The sequence below is a fragment of the Ictalurus punctatus genome, chromosome 14 (assembly GCF_001660625.3).
Source record: "Ictalurus punctatus breed USDA103 chromosome 14, Coco_2.0, whole genome shotgun sequence".
NCBI lineage: Eukaryota > Metazoa > Chordata > Actinopteri > Siluriformes > Ictaluridae > Ictalurus > Ictalurus punctatus.
Genome location: NC_030429.2, coordinates 7,057,944 through 7,073,432, shown reverse-complemented (window position 1 = coordinate 7,073,432; position 15,489 = coordinate 7,057,944). Strand labels below are relative to the sequence as shown.

Sequence of the window (15,489 nt, the reverse complement as noted above, 5' to 3'; positions counted from 1 at the left end):
AACAATTGATAAAACACACATACGGTTTACATGTACATTTCCTCCCTCTCACTATTATACAGCATAATACTATTATGCCATTATTAATATACTATTAAAGAAATGTAAATACTTCAGTAATTATTGTTATTCCTAAATACATAACTGACATATAATTGTTTCTCCATTAAACTAATTAGAGTGTGTTGCAAAAGTATTCACCCACTTTTCCATTTTTTGTAGTGATTAGCACATTTTCCTCATACTTCCGGGGTTGGCAGTTTGATTTGGGAGTTTCCTCCTGGTACTCTGGTCTCCTCCCCCAATCCAAAGACATGCATTGTAGGCTGATCGGCATGACCAAATTGTCTGTAGTGTGTGAGTTTGTGATTGTGCCCTGCAATCGGTTCGCAGCCTGTCCAGTGTTTACCCCGCTTTGTGCCCTATGTCCTCTGGGATAGGCTCTAGGCTTCCCTCTACCCTGTGTAGGATAAGCGGTATAGAAAATGGATGGATGGATGTCATGAATTTACACAAAATAGCTCAAAATACTGAAGTCAAAAATCCTTATAATTTGACCCTGAAATGGTTCACATACTTTTGGCCCTATAGTGTATCGTATATGTAATATTTCTATTTATTATCTGTTTATTTAACATTTCTCTTTTGGTTATTAGTTACATAATGTATGGTACATGCTGCACCACACTTATGCACTTTACATTCTTTGACTGCCATATCATGGCATTTTCCCTTTCTGCCTTTCCTTTTCAAGGTCAAGCTCAAGATTACGTCTGTAACCAGGTACATGAGTGCATTAGAATGCTTATTTGTTCAAGCTATGGTATGTAAAGTGATAACAGGCAAAAAGAACATAAGATACAATATAGAACATAGTACAATGCAGTATTTATATACAACATAAAGTAAATAAATAGGATGCATATGATATGAAATTTACAATGAGAAATGTCAACTCAAAGAAATGTCAAAGTTTTGTTTATTTCTTTTGTTTTCTTTGTCAGTTTGCAATTACTTATTAAATACTTGTCTGTTAATGTGTCTGGTACATTCTGTCACTAAACATTGCCAAAAACCACCCACGTTAACAGGAAGAGGTAGTTAGAATGGCACTGCCAAAACTTTTCTATGGCTTGTCGCAACATTGCGACATTATCTATCTAACCAACACTAACCCTAACTAACAATACAGTGTAGAAAACAAAACATATCTCTGGTTACTTCCGTGTGTGTGTTTTTATTACCAGAGCTGTATTATTCCTGTATTTTATTATCTAATATGTTCATGTTGATCTCCAGCCTGTCAGAACATTAGGCAAGACCTGGATAGACTTAGCACACTGCCAAAAAGACAGCGTAATAAATATACACAGACACTACAGATGACTCACTCGCCTGATATAACCGAGTTTGAGATACAAGTATACAGAAAAACACACAAACCCATCCTGCTTCTACACGACTTCCAAACCGGTTTCTGATACAACAGATGGGCTATGATATCCTCCACAATGAGGAAACACGGGATGATGATCATTCACTAGCTTCCCACAAAATTACAGAACAATTAAATGACTTAATGTATCTGTTCAGCAAGAAAAACACTAAACCCCATCAGTCCTTATACTGTAGTATTGGACTCTTTCAATCTTTCAGATAATGTTTGCTACATCTAAGCTGGCGTATGATGCATGAGTACAAATTTCTTGCCATTTCCCAACACTTCTGACACAGAGCTGGCTGTACACTGGTGCTTGAAAGTTTGTGAACCCTTCCGAATGTTCTATATTTTTGCATAAATATAAGCTAAAACATCATCAGATTTTCACACAAGTCCTAAAAATAGATAAAGAGAACCCAATTAAACAAATCAGACTAAAATGTTATACTTAATCATTTATTTATTTAGAAATCCAATATTACATATCGGTGAGTGGCAAAAGTATGTGAACCTTTGCTTTCAGTATCTGGTTTGACCCTGTTGTGCAGCAATAAGTGCAACTAAACATTTCCGGTAACTGTTGATCAGTCCTGCACATCGGCTTGGAGGAATTTTAGCCCGTTCCTCAGTACAGAACAGCTTCAACTCTGGGATGTTGGTGGATTTCCTCACATGAACTGCTTGCTTTAGGTCCTTCCACAACATTTCCTTTGGATTAAGGTCAGGACTTTGACTTGGCCATTCCAAAACATTAACTTTACTTTTCTTTAATCATTCTTTGGTAGAATGACTTGTGTGCTTAGGGACAGTGTCTTGCTGCAAGACCCACTTTCTCTTGAGATTAAGTTCATGAACAGATGTCCTGACATTTTCCTTTAGATTTTGCTGGTATAATTCAGAATTCATTGTTCCATCAATGATGGCAAGTCGCCCTGGACCAGATGCAGCAAAACAGGCTGAAACCATGATACTACCACCATCATGTTTCACAGATGGGATAAAGTTCTTATGCTGGAATGCAGTGTTTTCCTTTCTCTAAACACAACACTGCTCATTTAAACCAAAAAGTTCTATTTTGGTCTCATCCATCCATAAAAAGTTTTTCCAATAGAGGGCATGCATTGACGTCATTTTCCCGCTGGAACACGGCCCCTCGGCCAGAATGAGTGGCAAAACATCCAGCAAAATGGTTTTAATACGGGAAGCTGCAAAAACGCTAGTATAATTAACGATAATCAGCTTAAATTAAAGGCAGTTGGCCTTGACAGTGACCCTTACAACTTGCCCTGTGGGTCATGAACATTGGCATGTGGCCAGAAATCGGTTTTCCCAACATTTACCTGTTTATGTACCTGAAGCCTGAAGGCATACAAAAGCCTTGACTACTTCAAGGCGGGATTTGTTGGAGAAATTAAAGTGATAAGAACACCTATAAACATTCTGGCTGTATGTGGACAGGTATGTACAAATATTTTTATTTTATTATATAATTTTATCTGGTAACCCGTAAGCTAGATAGTCCTAGTTTGTTTGTAACTAACACTGTTTCCACTTATTAACATTATATATATTTGTGAAGGTAAAACACAGTCAGAGAATGAACGAGCCCCCGGTATTCATCAATGGAAATAGGTAGCGTTTAAAAACAAATATGTAGCAAATTGTTAATTATTGTCCAACATGAACACCACATGCCAAAAGAGCTTATACTTACACTGCTCAACTAAGTAAAAAAGGACTGAATGTTTTTTTGCCACTCTGTAAAAAGATAACTCTGAATTCTTGTAGAATCTGTTAGCACAGTCAATCACACAACAGCTTTTTCCCATTTTAGATGCGTTTTCCCTGTGTTTTTGCGGAATTCACGCTGTACACTACTGCTGCCGCTCAGTCTATTTGCCGCTCAGTGGGCGTGACCGCGGCAAGTTCCGGCTACCGTGACATCACGTCATACCCTCCATAGCCTTCTGGCTTGTCCGCATGATCTTTGAACTGCAATTGGGCAGCAATATTCTTTTTGGAGAGCAGTGGTTTTCTCCATGCAACTCTGCCATGCAGACCATTGTTGTTCATAGTGTTCCTAATGGTGGACTCATGAACATTAGCCAATGTGAGAGAGGCCTTTAGTTGCTTAGAAGTTACCCTGGGGTCCTTTGTGACTTCGTGGACTATTACATGTCTTGCTCTTGGAGTGATCTTTGTTGATCTCCACTCCTGAGGAGGGCAACAATGGTCTTAAATTTCCTCCATTTGTACGCAATCTGCGTGACTGTGGATTGGTGGAGTCCAAACTCTTTAGAGATGGTTTTGTTACCTTTTCCAGCCTGATGAGCTTCAACAACTCTGTTTCTGAAGTTCTCAGGAATCTCTTTTGTTTGTACCATGATACACTTCCACAAACATGTGTTGGGAAGATCAGACTCTGATAGATCCCTGTTCTTTAAATAAAACCGGGCGCTCACTCACACCTGATCGTCATCCCATGGATTGAAAACACCTGACTCTAATTTCACCTTCAAATTAACTGCTAATCCTAGAGGTTCACATACTTTTGCCACTCACAGATATGTAATATTGGATTATTTTCCTCAATAAATAAATGACCAAGTATAATATTTTTGTCTAATTTGTTTAATTGGGTTCTCTTTATCTACCATTTAGGTCATATTTATACAGAAATATAGAAAATTCTAAAAGGTTCACCAACTTTCAAGCACCAGTGTTAATTACTATTACATGATTGAGAGTATTTTCCCCCTACTTCAATCATCAATGTTTTTAACAAACAAATAAATAAAGCATGAAATACATCTGACATAACGGACACATCATGACCTTAACTTCAGTAATAGAAAAAAAGCGCCTTTTATTTTCATTGTTAATTTATTGATTATATATCTTTTTAAATCAAAACCTTTCCTCATGTTCCTCATGTGGACCAGCAAAAAGTCCCAACATGGTGTCAGATATTCCTGTCTTCAAAAGATTTCAATATTGCCTCAACCCTTGATCTATTATTTAATTTCTTCCTTAATGTATTTCACACTACTTCCCAGCAGTCCAGCAAACCGCAAAAACAGTTGTAGACAAGGTCGCTGTGATGAATGTTTCTGTAGAGAGCAATCACATTATCGATTACACTCACATATGTTTCTGCTGATGACCACAGTCCTAGACCAGATTAATGGGTGAGCTTGCAGGATATGAATCATTTAACACTGCTTTCCAGGTGCTACGAGCACTGTTGCAGTGTTATACCTCATAAAATGTTGTTAGGTTGTTATCTAATAAGTTTAACCTTTATAAAGGTTGTCATAACAAGCTTTGCACACTGAAAAGGAACGTAGTAGTTTGTTTTTTACAAAGAGATTTCAGTCTATAAGTTGGCGCCTGTATGGTTTCCATATCCTGGCCAAACTAAACAGTATATAGTTTAGATAATTATGTCTATTGTGATATTATATCTATTATATAGATATCATATCTAATGTGCCATTTTGCCAGAAACGAAAGAAATTATAACTCTGTATAACTTAGATCATTTTGATAAAGATGTTTGAGATACAGACTTGTATACATTAATATGCATGAGTGACTAGCAGTACTGACTGCAAGCTACCAGGAAGGAAAAGCACTAAAATATGGTTAAATATGAACCACACCCGAGTCTACTGAAAGCCAAAATCAACTGATTAAACAGGTGATACACCGTTTAAGATACACAGAGTCACTCATACCAGGATCAAGCATACATAGCATTTCACATAGATTCTGTAGGTTCTTTGTGAAGTTGTTGTTGTTTTAACATGACACTGGGACAAATTTCCTTGTTAATTCATTGCCCATGTCGACGTATTAAACTCAGCACTGTGATTGATCACTGAATCACTCTAGGCGTTAACGCTAGGTGTTAGACAGCTAAGACACTGATCCATCACATGGCGTTATACATGCACAAGCTCACTCACACCTCCACCGCCAGGGATTTCTACAGTATACTGTGTTCAAACCAGTATAATGCTTTAAATGTGGTTTACAGTTTGATACAGCAGTCCAACTGGGAAAATATGTACAGTACAATCAGGTTATCAAAGACCTTACATTATGCTTAGTGTAACGCCACTGTATTGATTCTGTAAAACACAGTGTCATTAACTTTACTGTAAAACTAAGCACAAAAGTACTGAATCAGCAAAGGCTCTTGTATCTACTGCCTTTCTTATTATTCAGTTTTCAGTCTTATATTAGTTTTTTTTTTTCTTCTGTATTAACATTTCATTCTAATGTTTGATAAAACATAGCTTCAGTAATATCAGTAAAGCAAGGTAAATGCAACAAGTTTAAATCAGGGGCAAAACTATAGCTACAGGAGTCCTGCTACCTAGCAACCAAACAGCCTGCTAGTTTAAATAAATTATACAGTAGTGCAGCTGGTGATAGCTACTTTAATATAAATTATATATATAAAAAAATTATAACTGACTTTCCATCTAAAAACATATTACTGTTCTGAACATAAGCTAAACTGTCACTGCATCCTGCACCTAGACATTAATTAAGGAAAACAGCTAACATAGCTAGCCTTTTCTGACACCCCCCCCACCCCCCCCCCAAAAAAAAAAAAAAAAAAAAGTTCATATACCTAGCTAGCGAAGTTACCTAGTGATCTACTTGGAAATAAAACGACTGCTTTAATAGCTATATGTTATTAGATATTTATTTAGGATTATAGACTATTTTGCGATGTATACTTGGCAATAAAAGAGTTAAAACTGCAGTATAACACCACTTTACCTCGTTCACATGCCCCCTCAGCACATTTTTTTTTTTTAACACAATACAGCAATTCAAATTTTAGGCTCATTATTCACATGTGTGCATTAATACTGTGGTTATTTATTAGACTCACAGAGCTTTTCATTTTTTCTTTTTATTTTCCACCAACAGAACACATTAGGCACAAGTTGACGTTATTTATATCCCGGCTATATATTTATATATTTTTGTCTCATTTAATTCAATTGAGCAGTCAAGCAGACTAATACCTGTAAGATCTCAGTAATAAACATAAGACCTTGGATTAAGATGGATTATATTTCCACCAAAGTAAAAAAAAAACAACAACAAAAAAACAAAAACTATATATATATATATATATATATATATATATATATATATATATATATATATATATATATATATATATGTGTGTGTGTGTGTGTGTAAAAAAACAAAAAAAAGCACAGGCTCACTGTCTCCACTTCCTTAAGCCTACTTTAAAAACGATTTCTCTTACCAATATGTATTCATTTAAAAATACAATACAATACTCCATTAATGTACATAAATCCGCAGGGTATTTTTGTCACTCTAGCATCTATTTTAGAATGGATAATTCACCTCCAGAGCATGTTTTTGGGTGGAAGAACCAGTAGGAAACCCATATAGACACCTGGAGAACATGTGAAACATGTGCACAGAGCGTAACCTGAGCTCAGGATGGAATCAGGGATGATGGAGCTCTGTGATGCAAAAAAAAAGAAAAAAAAAAAAAAAGAAAAAAGCTGTCTTCATTTAAAAACACTTGTATAAATTGTCATTATTGATTAATTATTGAAAGTTGACTGCCTTGGCAGATGAAGCTGGAATTGAGTGTTTTACTGAATGCTGCCATCTTGTGCCTCTTCATATATCTTACATAGCAGCTGGATTTTAAAATTTTTATGTTTTAAAAAAAATGCTGATATGTAGGCCTATACAATAAGACCGCAGATTTGTATTTATTATATAGCACTGTGTTAATATATTATTAAAGGATCTGATCATTCAACACAGCACATGGTTGCAAATTAGGTACTAATGCTGAATAATAAAATGATCAATCCTACTATTTAATCATATGTTTAACCATATGTCCTTTCTCTCAAAGCCATGTTACTACAAATGCAAACAACAACCAAATTGCAATGATGTCTTGCTTTTGTGTAGCTTCAAAAATCTTCACATCCAGGACCATCCGAATCCATAAAAAGCAGCTCCTGCACTATCTGTGTTACAAGAGTGGCTGAAATCCAGAAAATCTAGGTCAATGGATTGCTGCATGGTGGTGATAGAAGCTCCCTGCTCTGTTTTATGCCTGCATGTGGAAAGAAAAAAGCCTACAAGAAACCATATGACCTGTAATGTCAGTGATGAGCTGGACATGCAATCGCTCATATATGCAATGCAAAGGTACAGAACAAGAGCACAGCAATTATTTCTCCTTTCTTCATACTGACAATTTCTACTTCAGAATTCACTGATTGCAGAGCCTCCTCCATACAAACATCTGTGGAGGAGGAGGAAGAGTACAGGGGCTGTTACCTGACTAGTGTGTTTGCATAATGCAAGCGTTTTAATGCCAAGAGCTGCAGAGCTGCAGAGCAGCCATGAATGTTTTTTTTTGTTTTTTTTTGCATGAGACAAACTCATCCAGTTGCACTCAAACTTCAATAATTCATGTGCACTTACACTGGCCACTGTAAAATTTCTGCTTTTGAAAGAAGACTGCATAGGCAGAGCAAATTCAGCTCATATTGTCTGATTGTGGTGATATAAAGCAAGTCCAGCATATACGAAATGACTCAGTTCCCCAGGGGCTGTGTATTTTTAGCACTCGGACATTGGTTTGAATTTGGTAGACATCGGATAGTCTGTGCAAGATTGATTAAAAAAAAAAAAAAAAAAAAAAAAGTCAATGTTTGTCATGAGAAAAATGAACCTGCAGTACATTTCACCATTTGGATCCCACTGTGTGTCTCATCACTGGTGCTTAGCAACACTCGTTCAGCACAATGTTTGTGATTACCAGAGAAAGCATGACCGTAAGCTCAAAGCCAACGCTCAGAGATGCTCGAAAACCAAAAGCTTACTGCAGAATCACTTTAACTGGGGTGTTACATAGACTCCTGGAGGGCAACAGCCCGATTACACACAGATTTGTGTTTGATCTCGTCTAATACACCGGATTAGGCCTGGTAAAGGAAACCTCCACCTTACACATTAAATATCTTTACATTGAAATATTTGTGATGAGCTTGGTGATTCTTGTACTCATTTCTTGCTCGGTACTGTATTTGAATTATGTCTAAGAGTAGTTAACAGTTGTGTGCCGCAGTGATGTCACAGGGAGACATTGTTAGTGCAGTTACAATGGCATTTAATAGGGAAAAAAAAAAAAAAATCATGAAGGATTATGGCCAGGTTTTGCCTCCCACAAAAGGGCAAAAGCTTCCATTACTCACTCATCATTTTAGAATAATGTCCTGTTAATGAGAAATCTAATGCAGAATTAGTGGAGACAGCAAACTTTGGACTTCCTGAATGCAATGCAGCTATACGGCACCGTTTCCTCAAGAGACTCCGCTTGGCTAATTAGCAGTATATGATATGGCGAGTGTGGTGTTGCTGACGGCAGTATTAGCATGAAAGTTCATGCTCTGGAAGCTGATCTGTTTGAGCTGAGTGTACGGATGACGACGTGGGAGAGCTGGATAGATTAAAAGGACTAAAGCACTGCTGCAGCGCTCTCTTTACACAGTAAGAACTAATCCCACTGGTAACAATCACAGCAGGTAGTCATTACCGGATAAATCTTGGATGTCACTGAAAATCACAATCAATCTGCCAAGTATTTAACTGATGAGTGGATGTAAGTGAGTAAGACAAATCAAACGTTTTCTTGGAATGTATGTTCCCCGTGCAATGTACAGGATAGTCAACACGTTTTGGTGTAGTTTATCCTGTTTACAGAAGCTGAGGTGCCACAGAGACCAGAGTTTCTCTTCTGAGCAGATGTTTCGTGGACTGGAATGTGAAGAGAACATGCTAAATATTACACAAAACAGCACTGTTACTATGAGGCGTAGCTCTGGAAGAAATGTTTATCTAAAGGCGTATGTGTATGTGGAGGAAAATGGAATGTTCAGCATATATGAGAACTATGATTAGATTATAAGATTAAAGGAATTGATGCGTACTTCGAACCCCCCCCCAGCTGTTATAGGCCACAACTGTGCAGCAGTTTGGCATTTAATGAATTAAGACTAATACCTCTGCTGACTTTGTGGTTTTTTTAAATGAATGATAATGAGCCTTTATTGGTCACATATAAATTACAGCACAGTGAAATTCTTCTTTCTTCGCATACCACAGCTTGTTAGGAAGTTGGGGTCAGAGTGCAGGGTCAGCCATGATACAGCGCCCTGGAGCAGACAGAGTTAAGGGCCTTGCTCAAAGGCCCAACAGGGGCAGCTTGGCGGTGCTGGGGCATGAACCCTTGACCTTCCGATCAGTAACCCAGAGCCTTAACCGCTCTGGTTTTAATTTCATTCCATTCATTCATTCATCTTCAGGGTCACAACAGATGCAAAACCTTTCCCAGGGAAATAGGAATTCACAGTGGAATCCACACTCATTCGCACCTGAGGGAAATTTAGACTTTCTGATTTTTCACCGAAAGCCATGATTTTGGGAGGTGGAAGGAAACCAGAGAATATGGAGGAAACCCACACAGACGAGGAGAACATGTGAAACGAAACCCCACCGGATCTCAGGCTCAAAAACCTGGAGCTGTCAAGCGGCAACGTTAGCCCACCTGCTGCACTATTTATTTATTTATTTATTTATTTATTTTTAAATGAAATGGTTGGAATGCATTTGCTCTTTGATCGGAGCTATTAATGCGCATGAGGTGCGCATGCGCTGTTTGCACGAGCTGTCAGTCTCCTTTAAGATGATGTAAGGCTTCACTCCCTGAGAACGGTCTCCCCTCCCTGTACTGCTGTAGCAACATCATCATCCATCCAGTCCCCGGGGCGCGCGCACTGATCATACACAGTCGACTGAGCTCAACTTCTAGCTGCACCCTCCAACACACACACACACACACACGCACACACGGACTCATTTCTAACGGAACTGATAGTACACATGACAGTGCACACATCCCGCAGCAGATGTGCTCTAAAAATGAAATGTTATTAAATCCGTAGACAGAAAGGCGCGCCTTGGGAACAACTTGGGAGGCTGAGTGGCATCATTCTCAGCAGGACTTTAAAGCACTTTTTGGAAAGCTGAAGGAGAGAAAGGTAAACACCTTGCTCGGGGTGTGTGTTTTGTATTGTATTGTAGTGTGCAGGGATTTAATAGTTACCTGGCTCGTGGTTCTAACTGTGATGTCTCGTGCGCACTGCGCCGGTTTGCGCGTCGCCTTTCATAAACCTTTGCTAAGCACAACTTTGTGACTTTGTGATCCGTGTGACACATCACATCAACATGGCACTGACTGAAAACTGTAGGATTTATCAGGCTCCTAAAGACAGCGGCTCGACCCAAACTTCCGATGTGATCGAGCTGAACGTGGGTGGACAGGTGTACTACACCCGGCGCGCCACCCTGACCAGCATGCCCAACTCCTTACTGGCCAAAATGTTTGCCTCCAAAAAGGAGACATCAGAGGACATGGCTCGAGACACGAGAGGACGGTGCTTCATTGATAGGGATGGATTTTTATTTCGATACGTGCTGGACTACTTGCGAGACAAGCACGTCGTCCTTCCCGATCACTTCCCGGAAAGAGGGCGGCTCAAGCGCGAGGCTGAATACTTCCAGCTTCCAGATCTGGTCAAGATCCTCACAACTGATGACCTTAAGCGACCAAACCATGACGAATACCCTCACAGTGATTTAGATGATGTATCTCAAGGCAGCGATCAGAGGTCGTACCCGTCATCCCACAGGCGCTACGGGTTCATCACGGTCGCATCCGCGCGCGACGCGTGCGTCTCAGACGTGAAAGGCACCAGACTGCCGAAACTTTTCGTCTGCGGAAGGATCGCCCTGGCTAAAGAGGTCTTCGGTGAAGCGTTGAGGGAAAGCAGGGATCCTGAGCGCCCTGCTGAGCGCTACACGTCCCGGTTCGTCCTCACTTTCGGGCACGCAGAGAGGGCGTTTGACCTGCTTGCGGAGAGCGGCTTCCGGCTGGTGGCGTGCAGCTCGGCGCTCACCTCTCCCCTTTACGCATCGCATACGGACAACAAGCAGTGGTGCAAGTGCACAGAGTACGTCTTCTACCGTAAGTCACTAGGCAGAGGGATTTTTAAGAAAATGTATTTCTTTAAAGCTTTAGTATCATCATCATCATCATCATCATCATCATCATCATCATCATCATCATCCTCATCCAGCCAGAGTTGGCAGATTTGCATTGCATGCGCCCAATCCATTTAACAGCTATAAATTCACCACATCTACTCAACCTGGTTTAAATTTCCCAAAGGTATCATAAAGCTAAGATTGTTTTAACAGTGACAGAGTGTTGTTCTCTCTCATCCTGCTTGCTTTGCCATTTCGAATCAAGCAACATCAATTTTTGTGGATTTTATATGTCTTAAGTCATAAGAAGAGACATGGCCACTAACCCATAAGCGTGTCCAGAGACATCCATTATTGAGCCATAATTCAAACTGGCCCATAAAAAAAGCATGTCGTTATTGGTTAAACTCCCAGGACCCATCAGTGGGTCCAGACTTAGACTCCTTACTCACGTAAACACGTTTCTTTCTTATTAGTTTGCTGTTTTCATTTTGGACAAAGGCTATTTGTCCCATTGAAGTCCAGGGAAAATGTCTTTTCATGCATTGTAACATGAATTGAGCTTGGGAACCCTGCCCGAACCCCAACCTTAACCTTTCTAATCTTAAAGTAGTTTGAACAAACTTTCACACGCAAATCCATGTTGATCTGCTAACTAAAGTCCACTTTTTAATCCAAGGGTAACTCAGAAATATCCCACATTAGACAGCAACACTGTCCTTCAGCTCATATGATTCAGAGCACAGCATTTTCCCAAATCCCAGTCCTGGAATCCCCATATGCTTTTGTATTTCCGCTACATCAACACATCTGATCTAGACCCTGATCCCTAATTAACAAGCCCTTAATGACTGAGGTGTTTTAGAGCAGTGGACATGCAATTGCACACATTTGCACAGAATTGGGTCAATTTCTCTGCCTAATTTTGTATTTTGTAATTTTCTATCCAGCCACATCTGACTCAACTCCTGATCTAATTATCAAGCCTTTCAGAAAATGAGGCAGGTGTGTGCGAACCAGGAAATCCATAAACGTGCAGAGATTGCTGTCTCCAGGGCTGGGATTGGGAACCACTGAGGCGGAGAAGCAAAAGCTCGGGCTGGAAAAAGTCCTGATTGGTGCTGAACGCTTTGAAAGTGCTGCCAGTTCAGACCACTAGGGGGCACACTGTTATAATCAGCTCATCTTTATTAGGAGTCTGCCCTGCATTAGGCCTTCGATGTCTGTGATAAAAGAACAATAACTTTTAGAGTGGTCAGAGGTTTTTTTTTTAAAAAACAACAACAACAACAAACAAACAAACAAAAAACATTTATTATAAGCCTAGTTATGAAGTTAATATAAATATTTTTTAATTATATGTTGTTTAGTATTCTAGAAATTCTGGATACTTCAAAGACCGAGTAGAAGAAGAAGCACAATAATCAGACAGAGATGATGCAGATGCTGAAAAAGCCTATAATTACTTTTTTAGACAGGTAATCAGTCCATGATATTAATATTTTAGTGCATCATTTGGATAGTCAGGCCTCCTTTTCATTTCTGTCTATTTATTTATTCTCCCAGGTTTTGTTTTCTCTAAATGAGGCATTAGATGTATCAGTAGTTCATGGACACACACACAGTGGTGATGCACCATCACCTGCCTTCATTAGTGACTAATCCTGCTTGTTTCTGTTTTAGCTGAGCGACAGTGTGGCATATGGCCAATTAAAAAGCATTTTGTAGATAATTGTGAATGAGTCCCCTTGATAATTATGATGAAAAAAAAGTTGAATTGGAGAACTAGGTAATCAGAGGACAGGTAGGGCATTTAGAGCAGATAGGACATATGGTTGGTTAATGATTTGCACTGTGTACTCAGTATAATTACCACAGTAAACAAAGTTTTGGACTCTTAAATAGAAAACAAAACGAAGTGAAATCCAGACAGGCAAAGACTTTACGACAGCATCTAATTAGAACAGCATGTATCCTGCAAAATCCTGCAGAAAGTCCTCCTTCTTAGGGAAAGGTAAAGGAAGCCAGGATTTCGTGACAATTAATTGCTGCAGTCTCAAAGTTTAAATGAAGCTCATTTTTGGTGGGATTTTTACAATTTAAAAAAAAATAAAAAAAATAAAAATTATAATATATATATGTATATATATATTTTACAAGTATGGCATCAAAGTCTATTTGTGGCTCAGTGGAAAAACAGGCCTAAGGAGAGAGTCTATACAGAGAATCTATACAGTAAGTATCTATAGAGTATCTATACAGTCTGTACAGAGAATCTAAACACAAAGTCTATGCAGAGTCCATACAGAGCATATATACAGTCTATACAAAGTGTCTCTGCAGAAAATTTATACAGAGAGTGTATACAGAGTCCATACAGAGCATATATACAGTCTATCCAAAGTGTCTACTGTATACAGAGAGTCTATACAGAGAGTCCATGCATAGAGTTTATACAAAGAGTCCATACAGAGAGTCTATATGCCTCAGAGTCTATACAGAGAGTCCATACATAGAGTCTATAGAGCCTAGAAAGAGAGTCCACACAGAGCATCTATACAATCTATACAAAAGTGTCTATGCAGAAACTTTATGCAGAGAGTGTATACAGAGTCCATACAGAGCATTTATACAGTCTACACAAAGTGCCTACTGAGTCCAGAGGGTCTACATAAAGAGTCCATACATAGAGTCTATAGAGTCTATAAAGAGTGTCCATACATAGAGTCTATATAGTCTATACAAAGTGTCTATACAGAAGATTTATACAAAGAGTGTATACAGAGAGTCCATACAGAGCATCTATATACAGAGTAGTAAAGGCACCGTCTATCGAAAATAGTACTAACATCGGTTCTTCTAAATAAAGGATATTTAAACAAACCATATCTTTCGCAACTTGAAATGCCACTGCAACTGAGAAGACTACCCCAAGCTGACTTGAGTAACTATGAGTTCCTTCCCCATTTATGGAATGATGTCAAATCAGCCTGGCTGCGCACAGCATCAGCAATAAACAAAGTAGAACTTCTTACCTTTAAATGAATTGTACTGTATATTCAATAATTATCTTTAGATTAATCAACATACAGATATTTTCACTTGTTAAATCTAAAACATCGACTATACAGTTCGCTGTTTGACAAGGAAAATAATCTACATCATTCATCACAGTTAGCTGGCTTGCTTTTTGCTAACAAAAAAGTGAACATAGGGGGCGTTCATTTTTCCACTTCATCGGTCGAACGTACCGAGGTCGAAAATGACATAATTCAGACAGGCAAATTACCACTTAGGAAGTAAGTCGAATGTGGCATTAAATTTTACATAAACTTGTTAATCTGAAGTGATATTTCAACCTTCCTTTGTTACAAGCTCAGGCCTTGGCAAAGTGCTGCCTGTGTCTATCTTTTTTTTTTTTTTAAACCTAAGCACACACTGTTTGGAAGTAGCACAGGCTGTAGGAGGTGACATTTATTCCGTTAAGAAGGCTGTGTTTTTCCTTTGTATTGATTTCAAATAATAGAACGAGCATTTAGCATTTGTGGATTTTTTAAAATAAAAAATAAATATGGTTATGTAAACAATTACAATCTCGATTAGAACCTTTTGAAAATCATGTTAAATTTTTTTTACAAAATTAACCAAAGTAATTGTCAAAATCACCCAGCACTACAATCTATACAGACAGTGTATATAGCAAGTGTCTATACAGTTTCTATACAGAGTATATACTGTATAGAGTCTATACAGAGTCTATACAGAGAATCTATACAGTAAGTATCTATACAGTATCTATACAGTCTGTACAGAGAATCTAAACACAAAGTCTATGCAGAGTCCATACATATACATACAGACATATAAACAGAGTCTATACAGAATCTATGCAGAGTCTATACAGAGAGTCTATA

General features: G+C 38.5%; 1 protein-coding gene across 1 annotated transcript in view; it reads left to right on the top strand.

Moving 5' to 3' along the window:
• The first annotated feature begins 10,309 nt into the window (after positions 1 to 10,309).
• Positions 10,310 to 15,489, top strand: part of kctd16a (potassium channel tetramerization domain containing 16a) — a 33,011-nt gene continuing 27,831 nt past the window's right edge. Inside the window, exon 1 of the mRNA XM_017484749.3 lies at positions 10,310 to 11,555. Coding sequence (XP_017340238.1) covers positions 10,757 to 11,555 — 799 coding nt within the window. The 5' untranslated portion in view covers positions 10,310 to 10,756. The remainder of the gene's footprint in view (positions 11,556 to 15,489) is intronic.